The 19639-nt window shown below is 43.9% G+C and overlaps 1 protein-coding gene across 1 annotated transcript; it reads right to left on the bottom strand.

Moving 5' to 3' along the window:
- Nucleotides 1–1766: 1766 nt before the first annotated feature.
- Nucleotides 1767–11295, bottom strand: LOC308471057 (retinol dehydrogenase 7-like; the record flags this gene model as incomplete). Its single annotated transcript, XM_080994976.1, has 4 exons — nt 1767–4632; nt 5940–6097; nt 7519–7777; nt 10983–11295. The coding sequence occupies 4 exons, from the start codon at nt 11293–11295 to the stop codon at nt 4415–4417; spliced, it is 948 nt and encodes a 315-aa protein (XP_080851102.1). The 3' UTR covers nt 1767–4414.
- Nucleotides 11296–19639: the final 8344 nt, after the last annotated feature.

Raw genomic sequence — 19639 nt, 5'->3', positions numbered from 1 at the left:
CACTAAAGCTGAAATCAGAGCCCCCACTTACATTGAAGAAAGCCCCACTGATTTCAGTAGCCTTGCTGCCCCAATCTAGCTTTCCATCCCTCATGGAAACTGAAATCCAAGCCCAGCTTGAATGGAAATGTTGTAAAAAGAAAATACAGTGGTACCTCGGGTTAAGTACTTAATTCGTTCCAGAGGTCCGTTCTTAACCTGAAACTGTTCTTAACCTGAAGCACCACTTTAGCTAATGGGGCCTCCTCCTGCCGCTGCGCCGCCGGAGCATGATTTCTGTTCTCATCCTGAAGCAAAGTTCTTAACCCGAGGTACTATTTCTGGGTTAGTGGAGTCTGTAACCTGAAGCGTATGTAACCTGAGGTGCCACTGTACAATATCAAAGTTCAGAATGCGGTTGGAAAAGCCGGGAATTGGCAACCAAAGAGACAAAGCGAGGTAGTTGCAACTGGGTTCCTCCAGCTGAAGAGAAAGGAAGAACCTCACCTACAGGTGGTGACTGGCACTTGGTTGGGTTACATACAGGTTACATGGCAAAGGGGTGCAAAAGGAAGAGACACGGGTGCAAAGAAGTTTCCCTGCTCCGGTTCCTCCAGCGAGCGCGCTTCCGGGGCGCTCGGAGCCGCAGCAGGAGGGGAACTTCGGGTGCCTCAGCCGCTTTCCTCGCAAACTTTATTCCCTTGGGGAAAACACCCCAAGCCCCCCTGCCCCCAGCAGCTCGACTCCATCAGGTCAAAGGGAGCACCAGCGACGGCCTATGTAGACCTGGCCCAGGAACGTAGCTAGGGGTGTGTGGCGCGCCTGGACTTTGGCATGCTGCCTGTAAAAGTAAGCTCCGCCTGGGCTGGGCACCCCCTCCCCAAGCTATGCTACTGGATCCCAAGGTGGTTCACAACATAAAAATGCAAAATAAAAACACAATAAGCGCAATAAAAACAAAAACTGTTCTAGGGCCTGGCTTTGACAGCCTGACTCTCCACCAAGGTGGGTTCTCTATGTCTCTTATCAGTCAGAGGAAAATGAGTGGAGGCAGGAACCAGTGGAAGGAAAGCAAGGAAGATCTTGACTTTCCTGTTGTGCCAGAGACTCCCCACCCCGGCAAGGAGGCGAGGACTCACCACGAGGGTTCTTCTTCTTTGGCGGTCACTCGTAGCCAAGGAAGATTGTCTTTCATAAACATGGTTTTAACAATGAGACCGTAAATGATCCTTCCACAGTGGGGACATTGGTTTCCGAGCAGGAGTTGGATTTGCCAAGTGTGCCTTCCTTCCTTGGAAATTGTTAAGCAGAGGTTGGATGGACATCTGTCATGGATGCTTTAGCTGAGATTCCTGCATTGCAGGGGTTGGATTACATGGGCCTTGGGGTACCAGCCAACTCTACAATTCTGATGCTATATTTTTTTCTTGTTGCACCATTTATGACCATTTCTAGGCCATGTGACTCAAAAACTTGCCTGACACGGCATGTCCATTTAGACTGAAGTCCCATGTATTTTTTTCCTGGGTAAATGAGTGGTAAAGCATTGCAGTTTCAGCTGTATCAGAGAATAGTTCAGAATAATAATAATAAATCACTTCTCCTTAAGGTACTGATGACCAAATCTGCCTCTCATTAGGATCCTAAAATATGCAATTAGACTTGTATTCCATCCACAGCTTGTTGGCTCATTTGGACAACTGTGTAATGCCCAATGGTTATGCCTCCCCAACGACCACCCACCCCTGGTAATCCTGAGGCAGCAGCGGGTTCTTTGGATCTCAAACTTTTAGGCAGTAGAAGCAAACTTTATTAACTACTATCATAATAAGCAAAGAAACAGCAACAGGTGCTAATATACAATTAAAGTACAGTCGTACCTTGGTTGCCAAACGCTTTGGAACTTGTACATTTCAGCTCCTGAACAATCGAAAACCGGAATGTTTTTAAAATGTCCAGTGCAGCTTCCGATTAGCTTCCAATTGGCTTCAGGAGCTTCATTTGGGGGAGCACTGGCAGGGGAGGAGGAACTGGTGGGGTTCACCAGACACGATGAGTTCGCTCAGACTAAAATCAGGGAACTCAGAGATGGAAAGGGGGGAAATGGGGGTTTCAAGGAAAAAAGGAGGGCTCTTGCACTACAAAGGGGCACTGTATGTGCCGGGAGAGCCATTGAGGGCAAAAATCCTCAGCTCCATGACAACCCCACAGCTGGGCATTTTGGGCAGCATAAGACCATGCTACTAGTCACTAGACAGTTCTGGTGGCCCAAGGTAAGGGAGGGTGTACGCAAATATGTCTGAGGGTGCGGCAGGTGTCAGAGGGCCAAAGGGGAAAGAGCAGCACCAGCGGGGTTACTGGAACCCTTACCGACACCGGGGAGGCCCTGGGAGGTGGTGTCCATTGATTTTATGACAGATCTGCCCAAGTCAAGGGGAAAGACAGCGGTGATGGTGGTGGTCGATCTACTGACCAAAATGTGTCACTTCGTGGCCTGCTCCCATGCGGTGTCAGCCGAGGAGACAGCCAGGCTGTTTGTGGATCACATATTTAGGCTGCATGCGACTCCACTGAGGGTTGTATCTGATCACGGAAGACAGTTTACCTCGTGATTCTGGCGTAAACTCATGAGTCTGCTGCAGGTAGAGGTGAGCTTCTCAACGGCTAGGCACCCAGAAACCAACGGGCAGGCCAAGAGAGCGAACAGCATATTGCAGCAGTACCTATGCTGCTATGTCAGTGAGAGGCAGAATGATTGGGTGGAGAAATTGGCACTTGCTGAGTTTGCGTATAACAATGCTGAACATGTGTCCACGGGGATGAGCCCCTTTATGGCCAACTACAGGTGTCATTCCAGGGCTTTCCCAGGGCACGGAGAGGAGGAATGGAGTGTGCCAGCTGCAGAGCAATTTGCAGAAGAGATGGAGGCTTTGCACCAACAACTACAGCTAAATTTGGAGAGGGCGAAGGAAGTCTATAAAAGGCAGGCAGACAGGCACCGCAGGCCAGGGGAGGTCATACAGGTGGGGGACAGGGTGTGGTTGTCATCCCAGGGGTTGCCCTTAAAAGGGGGGTGCAGCCTAGATGGCTGGGGCCCTTTGAGGTAATCCAGCAGGTCAACCCAGTGACTTTCAGGCTGAAATTGCTGGACAGCATGAGGATACATCCGGTGATTCCATAGGTCCCTGCTTTCGCATTACAGGGAGGGGCAGGGATTCTCAGGGAAGGAGGAAGGGGTGTCCACCCATCCACATGCAGAGGAGAGGGAATGTTGTAATGAAGCAACGGAAATACTTGATTCCAGGTGGAGAGGGCACCAGGTAGAGTACTTGGTGGCCTGGGAGGGAGAACCCAGCTCAGAAAACACGTGGGTTCCCGCAGGATCCATCACAGTGGAATATCTGGTGAAGGAGTTCCATGCTTTGTACCCACATAAGCCTAAACCCCAAGCGAGGTTCTTGAAGGAGGTGTTCGGACCCACGGATGACGAAGGGGACTTTGTAGGTTTCCCATCTTCAGGGGAGGAGGAAGGCTGCAGGGACGAGGTCGGGGAATTGTCCAAAGGAGAAGAATCTGACTGGGACGTCCAACCAGCTGGAAGGGACCCGAGAGGATGGGAAACAGTTTTTGAATCCACAGAGGAGGATGACTGTTCTTTCCGGGGTTTTCCTCCATCACCCGCCAACACTCGAGTCGAGGAGATGGTTAGAGACCTTACCAATGAGGAGGGGGGTCTTGAGGAGGAGGTGGATGTCAGGGAACTGCCATCAACTCAGAAAGCGGCGGAAAGGCAGATGGATTACAGAGAACCTCCAAAAATCGTGGGAAGAAGCACTTCCTCAGCGGAGGAAGGAAGCCACACCTCTAGTGGGAGGAGCTGCAGGGTTCGGAGGAGGCAAGGCAGTGCCAGGACACCTTGCCTGAGCAAAGCGGAAAGGAGGGAGGTCCCCCTTTACCCAAGCCTTCCTTGCGCAGTAGGCTTTCGCGCAGAGAGGGGAGGCGTTGGCTGGGGGTCAAGAAACTACTCTGCTGGGGAAAGTTTAAGGACCGCCCACTCTCAGATTCTGCTAGTGAGTGAGCAAGACATGGAATAGAGGCATTCTGCAGTGTAAAGGTTTCAGCACTAATAATAAAGCTTTTGAAAAGACCAGTAAGGCATGTTGCTCTCGAGCAACCACCTGATAGCAATAACATACAGTATAAGCTAAACTGAAAACAGGAACACCATCTACTGGCTTTCCCTTTGGCAATATAACTAATATTTTTCTTCGAAGCAATGTATACTGCTTGCAAAAGTTTGCTTGTTTGTTGCCTTTTCTATTTTGCATAAACAAGCAAAATAAAAACGTAAACATCAAGATGCAATTAGGCTTGTGTTCCATCCACAGATTGTTGGCTCATTTGGACAACTGTAAAGGTTTTTCTTCAAAGCAATCTATACAGCTTGAGCAGGTTTGGGCTGAATGCAGCTCGCCACGAAGTCAGCGATGGACGTTGGAAAGTAAGAGGCAGGAATGTACAAGAGCTTTGCATCCCATCCTGCAGAGTAGCGAGTGCGAGGGGAGCAGGATGTCAGGGCATGTTCCATACAGTCAGTGACCAGGTGAAGCTTGCTGTTGGAAGTGTTAAAGGTATCTTGGCCAATTTTGAAATCTGTGTGTGAGAAATATGAAGCAAAACAGAAGTTAGTGCTGTAAATGTAGGGGGTAACCTAAATCTTTTGGGAGCTGAATGGACTCTGGGCTGCATCAATAGGAGTATAGCATCTAGATCAAGGGAAGTAAGAGTGCCACTGTATTCTGCTCTGGTCAGACCTCACCTGGAGTACTGTGTCCAGTTCTGGGCACCACAGTTCAAGAAGGACACTGACAAACTGGAACGTGTCCAGAGGAGGGCAACCAAAATGGTCAAAGGCCTGGAAATGATGCCTTATGAGGAACGGCTAAGGGAGCTGGGCATGTTTAGCCTGGAGAAGAGGAGATTAAGGGGTGATATGATAGCCATGTTCAAATATATAAAAGGATGTCACATAGCGGAGGGAGAAAGGTTGTTTTCTGCTGCTCCAGAGAAGCGGACACGGAGCAATGGATCCAAACTACAAGAAAGAAGATTCCACCTAAACATTAGGAAGAACTTCCTGACAGTAAGAGCTGTTTGACAGTGGAATTTGCTGCCAAGGAGTGTGGTGGAGTCTCCTTCTTTGGAGGTCTTTAAGCAGAGGCTTGACAATCATATGTCAGGAGTGCTCTGATGGTGTTTCCTGCAGGGGGTTGGACTCGATGGCCCTTGTGGTTTCTTCCAACTCTATGATTCTATGATTCTATGACTGGTTAGCTTCTAGATACCTCTCCCTAGAAGAACTAAATCAATCTGTTCAGGCTTCTGGGATAGCTGCGCAGCCTGCATTCGCTCCATAAGACGCACACACATTTCCCCTTACTTTTTAGGAGGGAAAAAGTGAGTCTTGTAAAGCAAAAAATACGATAAATCATAGCAGATGCATCTGGAACTATTTTGGAGGCTTCAAAACAGAACACCTTCTCAAAAGATTTAAATCTACAATGATGAACCTGTCCATTTTGGTTTCTCTCTGTTTCAGTATCTCCAAAATCTTTGAGTTTGGTTCTCCTCATTTCAGTTTATGATTTTTGAAAGTCATCAGCATTTCAGTTTTCACAATATACACATTTTCGCAAACATTATTTCCTTGCGTAGTGCATTTTTGTTTATTGTGGTCAATTTGCTTAGTGCGTTTTTGTGTATACCTTTGATGCCAATTTCTCTCTAATATGCACATTTTTGCACACATTGTTGATTTATAGAACTAGTTGCTAAATTTAGAGGAGTTTGAATTCCTAAGCAGAGCTATGTATTGGTTAATGTATTGCTTCATGAGTGTGAATTGGGTAAGTTTGCAGGAAAATGCAAACCATGCTGAAATCCCCCCCATGTCTACTCACAGTTCTCCAAGTACTGTTCCCCATAGACTTCTTTGATGTCAGACGGCACTCGGTTCCATACTTTCTTTAAATTCTCTACTGCTTGTGTGAAAATGTTTGTTTGGAAACCACCAGGTTCAATAATGCTGACTTGGACTCCAAAAGGATGGAGCTCTCGCCTGAAATGCAGAGGAAGAAACATCATTGCCTACTGAGTCATAGGTCAGGAATGCAGGTCAGGAACTTGGGTCCATGGATAGGAACATCTTTCTTTTAAAGAAAAAGAAATCAAAAATTGAGGAGAAAGAAAAGATGGGAAATTCAGCTCCCCTGCCTTCTGCCTCTTGCAGGAGCCAGGATACGCCCTACCCAGGAGAGGATTGTGTACGACACAGCACCAGTTGTATTAAGAGACAGTCATGAGGACATACTTCAAAGGGGGAAAGTTGCTGCAGAGAGCAAGGAGCCTTTTCTGCCAGGGCTGCTTCCCACCCTCCTCCCTGCAGCCTCTGCCATCTCTGCCCAGTCTTCTTGTTAAGAGGGAAAAGGTCACTTGCATCAAAGGAACAAGAACCTGTTTTTTGGGTTCTGGGACCCTGTGTTCTAAAAAAGGAGCAGTTAAGGGTTTTGCCAAACCTCCTTTGTGCAGAAAAAGATTACAGTGCAAACAACCATGAGAAGATGTCACACAGAATTTCTCTTGAAAAGCTACACATTCACAGCTTAGCTGTTGGCATCAAGAGAGAATGGAGTGTGCCTCTGCGGGTGAAGTCAAACCACAGGGTTAGCAGCCCCAAAGTGACCTCCCTGCTACGTGAGCCTGGGCATTGCATATCTACAGATAACTGCTCAGTCCCACACTTTGATAATTAAGTGGTACATAAATAGTTGGAAGGGACATGGGGTGAGCTCCTGTTGCTCGGTCCCTGCTCCTGCCAACCTAGCAGTTCAAAAGCACGTCAAAGTGCAAGTAGATAAATAGGTACCACTCTGACGGGAAGGTAAACGGCATTTCTGCGCGCTGCTCTGATTCGCCAGAAGTGGCTGAGTCATGCTGGCCACATGACCCGGAAGCTGTAAGCCAGCTCCCTCAGCCAATAAAGCGAGATGAGCGCCACAACCCCAGAGTCGTCCGCGACTGGGCCTAATAGTCAGGGGTCCCTTTACCTTTAAATAGTTGGAAAAAGCACACACTTTTCAACATGGTAATCAACATTTCTATAAAGCATGTTGGGCCCGAACTATTCTAAGGAAAACAGGGGGACATCCATAGCATGTTCACCATTAATGAGAAGGTCCTGGACTGAGAGCCACACATCCAATTGCGGGCTTGTGATTTGAAAAGTTTGGTTCAAGGCCAGATGTGGACATGGCCTGTGCCTGGATACATTCATCTCAAGTTGTGCGAGTCTTGGGCAAAGCCCTGGGCAACTGCCATATTTCCCAGCTCTTTCTTCCCTGCAGCCCACTTTCCCCAGACTTAGCAACTAAACCAGGAGGACTCGCATCAGCCACTTCCAGCCTGGCAAGTGGTTAGGGAGTATGGCAGATGTTGCACTAAAGCAAGCAAAAGAGGACATTAAAGAGCTGCTCTGTTTACCTCAGGCTGTCAGAGAAGGCTTCCGCACCAAACTTGGATGGGCAGTAACCACCTCCAAAGCAGGCCAGGCGTCCCATCGAACTGCACACATTGACCACCCTCCCTCTGGCTCTCCTCACCAGAGGCACCATGTGTAGCGTCACATCAATCATCCCAAGAAGGTTGACACTGATCACCTTTGCAAAGTCATCTTTGGTCAGCCATTCGTTGGGACCTGTTGGTAGAGCTGTGCCTGCGTTGTTCACCAAGCCCCAAAGCCCTGTGAGAAAGAAGAGATGTTTTTCCTATTAGCAACCCTAACAAATAAGGCTGTCACATGAATAGATGGTTTGTGCTTAGGAGGGCTGGCCCTTGCATGAGGCCTGGTAAAGTGGTTGCTTCACAGCAGCAAGCTGCAGGGCGTAGGGGCCGACTCCCACAAATTTTGTTGTCAGGACCATGCAGGCTGCATGGTATCCATGGCCCCTGGCTCCCATGGTTGTGGGGCCAAGTTGTCACTGCTGGTGGTGCAACGCAAGCAGTGTTGAGGCCGCAGGCTGAGCACAGCACAACTGAAGTGACATTTTTCAACAGCTGAAGCAATCCCCACACACTAGGGTTGCCACCTTTGGTCGAACAAAATAAGGGACAGGTCAGGCAAAATATGGGACATTGGGGAGAATTGGGAGGCTAAAAATTACCTGATGCAGAAATGACTTCAAAGCTATCCATTACAATGGGTTGTTTCCAGTGCTGGCCATACCCATAGAGTAGACCCAATGAAATTTATGGATCTCAGTTAGCAATGCACATTAATATCTATGACTCACATCCTCCCCACGTGCTGAATTTCTGCTTGTCAGAAGAATTGTAAATATAGAAACCGAGCCCCAAAATGAAAGAGGGGTGAAGATAGCAACAAATTCTGTTTCTCTTCCTCACAGAGCTTTGCCTCCAAAGTCCCTTTCCATGTAGCTGCATCACACACACGCATCAGAGACCGACAACTTCATCTAACCACTAGGGTGACATGTGTGCTTCATTTTTCAACCTGTTCTTAACAGTACATAGTATTAGGCATCAATTTATTGAAATAACTAAAACAACAACCATTTTAAGGCTTCAATCCGCTGTGTACTTATTTGAAAGTAAATTAAACGGAACTAATTGGGACTTATTTCTATTTTCAAAGGATCAGGCTGAAAGTGAATTTAGGATTGTGACAGTTTCTTGAATTTTCGTGGGTTTTCTGGGGGAGAGGTTTTCTTTGGTACCTAAAGAATAGGTTTGAAATATCCATCCTACCCCTCTGTAAAGGAACAGGGTCAGGGAAGCATGTAAAAGGAATGAGGACCCACATTCCATTCCATTTTTTTAAAAATGATATTTATTGAGAATTTAAAATTACAGAGGGGAAAAAAAGGAAAGAAAAAAAAGGAAAAGAGAAAAAGGTAGACAAAAAGAGCAATTAAACAATACAAGTCGATAAAAAGAAAAAAAAAGAAAAAACAAAATACACAATACATCAAAACCAAAAACAAAAATAAACAAAAAAATTAAAAACAAATCCAATATTCCCAAATCTTTATCTTTCGTTAACTTGTTTCATCGACCTCCTCACACCTCCCTTTTTTGTATTCTAGTTATTAATTTTCTCAGCAAATCCTTTCCATCTTTCACTATATTCTGTCATTAAATTACCTTTATTTATTTTAACCTTATCTTACCATAAAAAGCTCTAAAGCTTAAAACTTAAAACTTATTTATACATAATTCCTTTTAACATTTCTACTAAAGCCAAATAGTTTCATTCCAACATTTTTCTAATACTCATTAATTTTACAATGATTTTCTAAATGAATTTTTAGAACTTTCTTCCAATCTTCATCCATCGTCTCTTCTTCCTGGTCTCGGGTTTTATCAGTCCCTTCTATCCCTTCCATCTAGTCCATCAACCTGGTGACCTTCTATCCGAGGCTCTTAAGTCTTTTCCATGTTCCAGGACCCACATTCCATTCCATCCCCAAACACTCGCCATCCTCTGCTGCCTTCCATTGGGCCGCAGCTGCGTCTCTGACTGGATTTAGTGTAACAGGAGAGGGTAAGGTAGGGAAAAGGGGAGACGAGGAGAGAGAAATGGAAAGTGGACAGGCAGGAGAGAGGCAGCAGCTCTGATAGAGATGGGAGGGAGCAGCTGAGCTCAGCAGAGGAGGTGGGGGTACGGGGAGAAAGCAAGGCAGACATAAGGGACAAACTACATCCCTTAACAGGCTAAAAAACAGTTTCTATCTGTGGACTGTTAGGCTGCTGAACGGAAAATGTAATATAGTGCAATTGACTTTTGGGGTGGGTGTGCTCTGCGACAAGCTCACAGAGTGCAATGAGACTGAGTGTTTGGGGGGTGGGGAGGCTCGGTTAATTTCATTGTACACAGGTTGTACATTGACCATAAAGGTATTATGATGATGATGATGATGATGATGATGATGATGCAGCATTTCCCCTTAAAATAAGGGGCAATCCCCTATTACAAGGGACAAGTGGAAACCCCACCAACACACACACGTCACCTGGCCAAGCTGCTGCTGAGAACCCTCCTTGTGGGTGGGCAGAGGTGAGGGCAGAGAAGAAGTGAGAGGCAGTTTCTCCAGCCAAGCCAGCAATGCCTTCCTTGTAACAGCGGAGCAGACATTTGTGTATGCTTGGCAGCGGTGAAAGCAAGATCCGGGAAAGGACTTTACTAATTTGCCCAGCAGCTACAGTGGTGGCAGGTTGCTGATCTGCATACAAGTCCCCCCCCCCAAAAAAAAAATTCATTGTCAATCACAATGAAAAAGCTTGCTTTTCTCTCCCTTTCTTTCCTGCCCAGCAGTAGCAGGGGGCATATGCCCTTGTAGGGGGGGCATAGGGCGGCATGGGGGTCTATAGTGTGGCTCAGTGGCTGCTGTGTGCTGTGGGTTGGGATTCTGGGGTTGCCACGCTGCTGCTGCCCAGAGTTTTGCTGCATTCAGAAACTCCTCACGCAGCAAAACCCTAAAAGTGATACAGTATTTAAAAAGTAACCAAAAGAACAACAAAAATGCCCGTGCCCTTCTCTGTTAAATTTGCCTTTTATTTTCACATCATTCTTCTTCTTTCCCCTTTGCAGTTAAAACAATCAATTCTCTTTCCCCACATCAAGAGTTTGACTTAGCTTGGGAACCCCAAAGACTAGAGAAAATATCTGTCAAGCTGGAATGTTGTTTCAACTTTTCAACTCAGCATCCTTGACAAACGACAATTCCCAGGACTCCTGGAGGGGGTGTCCCATGCTCTCAGGCACCAAATATCTGGAGTTGGCTCCGATATTTATTATTAAATGCTCATAATGATTATTTCTAAGGTATTTTCTGAATTGTTATGCTTATTCTTCCTTTTACACGTTGTGAGCCACACGCCGGTCCCACCAATAGCACAGAGGCACCACAAGGAAGGTAGAGATTCACCTTTGCTTCCAATGCACCCTTTCACCCACTCCGTCGCGGCCGCCACACTCTCTGTACTGGAGACATCCAGAATGGTGGTTTTCAAGCGCTCTGAGGTGGCCTTGCCCAGCTGCTCTGCCCCCTTCCGCGTGAGACAGGCTGCCAGCACCCGCAGGCCCCGGGCATCCAGCTGCCTGGCAAGTAGGTTTCCAAAGCCAGAGTCACACCCCGTGATGAAGACATATTTCTCCGTCAGGTTCTCCACCGTCTGTCTCTCCTGGTACCATCGGCGAAGGAAGTAAAGCCCCAGCAGGGCAGCCAGGTAGAGCCACATGGCTGAAACCTGCAGGGAAAAAGAATTCAAGCATTAGGAAGCATACACACCCCTGGCAGGACTTGGAGGAGGAGATTTCTAATTCCTGCTCCACCAAGAAGTTCACTGGAAGACCCTTACTTCCCTGACTCAGCTAATGCCGCAATCTGTTCGATTGTATATTTTATCTTTATGAACGCTGTTTTTATTGTGTTACGTGAGCTGGTCTTTGACAGTAATTGCCACTGCTCAATTTAGCCTTCCTCGCAGTGTTGTGGAGGGGAAGGAGAATTTTTGCATGAAGCAAAGAGCTGCTTGGAGCAGAGGCAAGCTAAAAGAAGAATAAATAATAGCTCCAGCTAGCTGCTTATTAACTAATCAACTAAATAAGGAGGAACAGTAGGATCCTATCTACATCTATAGACATAAGCAGCACTGAGCTCAAATATTGTGCAAGCTCAGCATTAGCATCCAACAGGTCAAATGCCTTATTTTGCCATTATTGCACCACATATTGTACTTGCTCAAGGTCCGATCCCTGATTTCTTTTATGTGATCAAACTCTCCCAACTGAGTTTTACTAAGTATTTTGCAGATGATGGACTCCAGTCTTTTTGATGCTGGGTTTTTATTAAGTTTTCAAAGGAGATCAGAGACTTATGGTTAGGATGGGAACGAGGACCCAGAGATGAAATAGACTAGAGTATCGAGTGCACATGTTGGCAACACACCCTAACAAGCTGATTGGAGCTTACATTCCTAATGACTTGCATTTAGGGATGTAAGAAGGCATAACTTTATTTCCTGTTCTGTACTTTTCACATTCAGTACTGTTTCTGTTCAGGTGCAAGGTCATCTTCCATCAAATATTATGTTATTTGTCCAACATTCTGCTGTTGCAAAATGACGTAGTTACTTAACTATTATTGTTGGCATCCATCTGTGTGGAATGTGTCTCCAGGGATAAAGTCAAACTGCTGTGTTAGCAGCACTGTGACCTCTCCATGGCACTAGCCTAGGCAGTGTGACTTCGCAACACAAGTCCTGAAACCATTTTGTCTCTCCCAAATTGGCCTCAAATGTTTCTCTACAAGGAGAGAGGAAATGGGAAAAACCTCCCCATTGTCTCTTTGCTCACAAATCCTGCCTTAAGGGCACATTTAAGATATGAATAGGGTGAGCCTGTGACATGCACTCCGGAATTAAGTATTTATCATCACAAAAGGATGGCCAGGCTCTCCAGGTAAACAGCCAGTTAAACCCATCAACAGGTTTCCTGCCAGACAGGATTCTGTTGTAGACCGCCCCTTCTGTGATGTATGTATGATGTATTGGGGGGTGGTATTGGGCTGCAGGGTGGCAATTTTAAAAAGTCTATATAAGGCTTTGTACACCATTGTTCAAGGGACGCGGGTGGTGCTGTGCGTTAAACCACAGAGCCTAGGCCTTGTCGATTAGAAGGTCGGCGGTTCGAATCCCTGCGACGGGGTGAGCTCCCGTTGCTCAGGTCCCTGCTCCTGCCAACCTAGCAGTTCGAAAGCATGTCAAAGTGCAAGTAGATAAATAGGTACTGCTCTGGTGGGAAGGTAAACGGCGTTTCCATGTGCTGCTCTGGTTTGCCAGAAGCGGCTTAGTCATGCTGGCCACATGACCCGGAAGCTGTACGCCGGCTCCCTCAGCCAATAAAGCGAGATGAGCGCCGCAACCCCAGAGTCAGTCACAACTGGACTTAATGCTCAGGGGTCCTTTACCTTTACCTTTACCTTTACACCATTGTTCTGGGTGCCTGCTACCTGCAGCATGGGGTGGGGTGGGGGTGTGAGCACCTTGTTGCAACAGTTAATAAAGATCATGCTTACTAGCTGCTTTGCTTCTCAATATTCTCTGGCTGGCCTCTTATTTTCTCCTACCGATAGAGAACCTAAAAAAGGACTCTATATGGGCTCTTGGGTACCCCATAAGGGAAAAGGGGCATTTTTCTTTTCTTCTTATAATAACATCTTACAAAATTTAAAAACCCCTCATCAATAACAAATTACCCCGTTCGCTCAAGTAGGACACAATGGTCCATATTATCTGTTGCAACTGATCCAATTTCTTCCAAATCCATGTTAAAAGCTGCAAGGCCAGCACAAGATGGAATGAGGTTAGTTTCTTAGGTTGCAAGTTCTTTCAATGTTCATGAGAAACAGAGCCAGTTGCACAACACATGAAACTGCTATGTCAAGTAATGAGACTAATTTATTGAAGCAGAAACGCCTTATTTTCTCACAGGGGCACCACAGATGGAACAGGGGCCAACAACACTAAAACCCCTCCAAGAAAGTGCAGATGAAGACAAATTCATGTGATTACATGTTTGTGGTGTTAGATGCCGTCGGTGTAAGAGCTTAAAACTGTTTTCTCCACTCTTAATTAAAACAGAAGATAGACGCATTGTGGCCCACCAGCCTAACTCTTCCAAGGTCTAATTCACAGGCTTGTTTTCTGGGAACAAACTGTTCCCATCAAATGTCACTAGATATTTTGTAGTTGATGGACACCAATCTTTTTGATGCTGTGTTTTTACTAAGTGCTAAATTCTTATCTCCTTCTGAGTAATAAATGGGAAGAAATATGAGACTGGAGTAGATCTTGTACCTTTTAAGGTTCTGAACTTTTTCTGGAAATGTTTCTGGGCCTTTCAGGGGTGCAAAGGAAGAAGAAATTCAGGAAGTGAAGCTTCCCCTCTCCCCCAGCCTGAAGGTTGAGAAAAGTGTCACCTACTGAATATTGGCTTGAAATAAAGTTGTTATGAGCACATGCACTAGAGGAGGAAGAGGAGTGCGGGAGCAGCGCACCGCCCCGGCAGCGCGATCCTGGTGAGGTGCCATCGCAGCTGCCCCGCCCGCGCTGGACACCAAGCTCCCTCAGGTGGCATGCCACGCCCCCAGGACACACGCCAGCCCCACCCCGCCTGCTCTCCGCCCCCACAGTGCCGGAGCATGAAGCTCCTCCCCTGAGCACATGTCAGTGGTGACTGGAAGTTACTAGCTATCATGTATAATTGAAAAGGGAAGAGACAGACCTGCAGCTGATGAGAGGAAAGGCTCTCAGCTTCAGTTGTGCCGCAGGTAATTCCGTTTGCAGTTTCTCCTTATCTGCCTGTTCCTGTTTTTCATACTCCATTGGTTGCAACAGGACTCCTCCATTCTGGCTAGGATTGGTTTAACCCAATTAGGTGGTGAAATTTAACTACCTTCTTTAAACTAACTGGGGAATCTATTGGTGAGGGAAACACATGGAATCCCTCCCACTGCAGAGCTCCGTGCCACAGATACAGCCCCTTCCCCCTGTGTTCTGTTCATGTATGGATAGAGCAAATAAATCATTTGTCTAGAGCAGGAAGAAAGCCTGGGGTTGAGAGTATCTTTCTTGCGGAAGCACATCCCTCCTGCTGATAGAAAGAGGGGCAGAGTGCTTGCAAAATTACATTTCACCTAGAGTAGGAAGGGTGAGGCTGATTAATATAAATGGCAGAATCACAGACAAGTTGAAGGAAATAAGAGAAGGATTTATTAAATACTTTTCTGAGCTGTACAGACAAGGGAAAGAAAAAACATTTAAGATAGAAGAGTATATTAGAAGTAGCAGTACGCCACAGTTAAAAGAAGAACAAAGAAACATTCTTAACTCCCAGATAACAATGCAAGAATTACTTGAGGCAATAAAAAGCTCTAAAGATGGCAAGTCTCCAGGTCCGGATGGCTTTACGGCAAAATATTACAAGAAACTAAATGAACAATCAGTGAACCCATTGAAAGATGTTATGAATGAAATATTGAACACAGGCGAAATCCCAGAAACATGGAAACAGGCCTATATAACAGTAATCCCAAAACAAGATGCAGATCTGCTGCAAATCAAAAACTATAGGCCTATCTCCTTGTTAAATAATGATTACAAATTGTTTGCAAATATTTTAGCCAACAGATTAAAAAAAATTAAATGAGTACATACTTCAAGATAAACCCGGGTTTTTACCAGGAAGACAAATGAAGGAGAATATAAGGAATATTTTTAATATAATAGAATAAGGTAAAGGGACCCCTGACCATTAGCTCCAGTCGTGGCCGACTCTGGGGTTGCGGCGCTCACCTCGCTTTATTGGCTGAGGGAGCTGGCGTACAGCTTCCGGGTCATGTGGCCAGCATGACTAAGCCGCTTCTGGCGAACCAGAGCAGCGCACGGAAACGCCGTTTACTTTCCCGCCGGAGCGGCACCTATTTATCTACCTGCACTTTGATGTGCTTTCGAACTGCTAGGTTGGCAGGAGCAGGGAACGAGCAACGGGAGCTCACCCTGTCACGGGGATTCGAACCACCAACCTTCTGATCTGCAAGTCATAGGCACTGTGGTTTAACCCACAGCGCCACCCGCGTCCTCGTCCATAATAGAATACCTGGAGGCTAAAAATGAAAAGAAAGCAGCTATGATGTTTATAGACGCTGAAAAAGCCTTTGATAATGTTTCTTGGAAGTTTATGATAAAGCTTCTAGAACAAATTAGAAGCGGCTCAAAATTTTTAAAAGGAATAGCAGCAATTTATTCAGAACAAAAGGCAAAATTAATTATAAATCAGGTGATAACGGATGATTGTAAGATCCAAAAAGGAACGAGAAAAGATTGCCTAGAATGTTGTTTTTGTTTCAAACTTTGCAAATTGTGGACAGAATGGATTGTTTCAAGAGGTGGCAGAAAGATATTTCTAGATTTGTCTGGCAGGGCAAGAAGCCCAGAATAAAATTTAAAATACTAACGGATGCAAAGGAAAGAGGTGGATTTGCCCTGCCAGACCTCAAACTTTACTATGAATCAGCAGCTTTTTGCTGGCTGAAAGAATGGCTACTTCTTGAAAACACTGACATTTTGGACCTAGAAGGTTTTAACAATGTATTTGGATGGCATGCATATCTATGGTATGATAAGGTCAAAGCACATAAAGCATTTAAAAATCACATTGTCAGGAAAGCGCTGTTTAATGTTTGGATAAGATATAAGGATCTATTAGAAACAAAACCCCAAGGTGGCTGTCACCAATGGAAGTGAAAGCCTTGAAAAAGCTCAATATGGAGGTCAAATGGCCGAAATATTGGGAAATTTTGGAACAAGATGGAGATAGACTGAAATTGCAGAGTTTTGAAAAACTAAAAAACAAAGTGCGAGACTGGCTTCATTATTTTCAGATAATGGAGGCATTTAAATTGGACAAGAAAATTGGCTTCCAGGTGGAAAGATCAAAATTAGAAACTGAATTGTTAGAACCCAAAACTAAGAATTTGTCAAGAATGTATAACTTGCTGCTGAAATGGAACACTCAGGATGAAACGGTAAAATCAGTTATGATTAAATGGGCACAAGACGTTGGACATAACATTATGTTTGCTGACTGGGAACAGTTGTGGACCACAGGTATGAAATTTACGGCATGTAATGCCTTAAGAGAGAATATTATGAAAATGATATACAGGTGGTACATAACCCCAGTCAAGCTTGCAAAAATCTATCATTTGCCCGATAATAAATGTTGGAAATGTAAAGAAACTGAAGGTACATTTTTTCACCTTCGGTGGACGTGCCCAAAGATTAAGGCTTTCTGGGAAATGATATATAATGAATTAAAAAAGGTATTCAAATATACCTTCCCCAAGAAACCAGAGGCCTTTCTCCTGGGCATAGTCGGCCAAATGGTGTTAAAAAAGGATAGAACTTTCTTTATGTATGCAACAACAGCAGCAAGAATACTCATCGCAAAGTATTGGAAGACACAAGAACTTCCCACGCTGGAGGAATGGCAGATGAAACTGATGGACTATATGGAACTGGCGGAAATGACTGGCAGAATCCGTGACCAGGGAGAAGAGTCGGTGGAGGAAGATTGGAAGAAATTCAAAGATTATCTACAGAAACACTGCAAAATTAAAGAATGTTAGAGTGATGTTGGATTGAAAATAAGTGGTTTCCAGCTGTACAGGATTTAAAGTTATAGATAGACTAAAATAGATAAAGTTAGATAGATAAAGTTAGTATAGATAGATAAAGTTATAGATAGACTAAGATTAAAGATTAGGATTAAAGAAGTTTAAGGAAATGGAAATTTGATATTTAAGAGGTAAAATTTTAATGCTATATTACATTAAGATTAAAGATTGGGATTAAAAAAGTGGAAAAGAAATTGCTGGACAAACAATTTGGACTGGAATACAAAAGAGGGAGGTATGAGGAGGTCCAGAAAATAAGTAAATTTAAAAACGGAAATGAAAAGGTGATATTGTTTTTAATTGTTCTGTTTCTTCTTTTTTTTTGTTTTCTGTTCTCTGTGTTTTTTGTGTTTTTTTCTTTTTTGGATTATGTACTGTGTATTTGTGTATTTCTTTTTTATGTTTTTCTGTTTAACTTTTTATTGAAACTTTAATAAAAATCTTCTAAAAAAAAAAAAAAAGGAACGAGAAAAGAATGCCCATTATCACCATTATTTTTTATCCTGGTCCTGGAAGTACTTGCCAAAAATATAAGAGCAGACAAAGAGATTACAGGTGTAAAAACTGGGAAAAGCGAATTCAAGTTAAAAGCATATGCAGATGATCTAGTGATAACAGTGGAAGAACCTAAAACTTCACTCCCTAAAGTAATAGAAAAAATTCAGAAATTTGGGGAAGTGGCAGGATTTAAGTTAAAAAGGAATAAAACTAAACTATTAATTAAAAATTTAAAAGAAGAGTGGAGGAAAGAATTAGAGCAAAGTACTGAGATTGAAGTCCATAAAAAAGTCAAATATTTAGGGATTTGGTTAACATCAAGAAATATAAACCTATTTAAAAATAATTATGAAAAAATTTGGCTTGAGGTAAAAAGAAATTTAGAAATATGGAGCAGAATGAATCTCTCATTGTTAGGAAAAATATCGGCGATCAAAATGAATGTGTTGCCAAAAAATCTATTTCTTTTTCAATCAATACCAGCCATCCTGAAAGATGAATGTTTTTTAAAAATGAGAGAGAGATTTCAAAATTTATCTGGGGGGGGGGAGGCCAAGGATAAAACATAAAATACTTACAGATATAAAAGATAGAGACGGGTTTGCCCTCCCAGACCTTAAATTGTATTATGAATCTGCTTGTTTGGTATGCATCAGGGATTGGATGAGATTGGATAAGCAAGAGGCATTAGAATTAGAAGGACATGACAACAGATTTGGCTGGCACGCATATCTATGGTACGGGAAAGGAAAGGTTCATAGATGTTTTTATAACCATATAATTAGAAAATCATTAATGAGAGTATGGGAGAGATACAAAGATTTATTGGGACAAAAGACCCCGTGGTGGCTTTCACCACATGAAGCATTACTGCTCAAACCACTAGGAAAGGAAGGAAAATGGCTCACATGTGTTGATTTATTAAAGGACCATGTTGGAAAATGGAAAGAGATTACGATGAGATCAGAGATCACTTTCAGAGTTGGTTGCACTATCGACAATTATATGAAACATATAAAGACAGTAAGAAAGGATTTAGCTACACAAGATCTAGGTTTCAAATGGAAGTGATTGAAGGGAAAGTGAAATCACTGAAGGCTGCATACAGCATACTATTAGAATGGGAGACGAAAGATGAAGAGGTAAAATCAGTCATGATCAAATGGGCACAAGATGTAGGTCACAACATTATGATGGAAGATTGGGAAAAATTATGGAAAACTGATTTAAAATTTACAGACTGTTCCCTGTTGAAGGAGAACTGTATGAAGATGATGTACAGATAGTATGTGACACCAGTACAGTTAGGGAAAATGTACAAAACTAGTTCAAATATATGTTGGAAGTGTAAGGAAAAGGAGGGGACATTTTATCATATGTGGTGGGATTGTAATGTAATTTTAAAAAATTGGGAAATGATCTGTAACGAATTGAAGAAAATGTTCCATCTAACATTTGTCAAAAAACCTGAAGCATTTTTGTTAGAGGTTGTAGGGAAAGACCTGCCAAAAAAGCTGAAAAACAACTTCATGTATGTGACAATGCCTACGAGAGTCCTAATAGCACAAGGATGGAAGACTGAAGAAATCCCAACTAAAGAATCATGGCAAGAAAAACTGGTAGACTATGCAGAACTGGCAAAATTAACACATAAGCTACGGGACCAGGATAACTGTGACTTTAAAGATGAATGGGAACACTTTACAAAGTATTTGAAGAGGCAACAAAGTGAATTGGACTCCTTGACAGGTTTTGAATAAACAAACTTTTTATTGGCAATAATCAGTTAAACAATTTAAGGATCTACACAACTTTGTAACATGCAGAGAACAGCATTTACAGAGAAA

This window comes from Podarcis pityusensis (genome assembly GCF_964106645.2).
Source record: "Podarcis pityusensis genome assembly, chromosome: 2".
NCBI classification, from domain to species: domain Eukaryota; kingdom Metazoa; phylum Chordata; class Lepidosauria; order Squamata; family Lacertidae; genus Podarcis; species Podarcis pityusensis.
The sequence above is the reverse complement of the archived record's forward strand: the minus strand, read 5'-3'. Positions and strand labels throughout refer to the sequence as shown.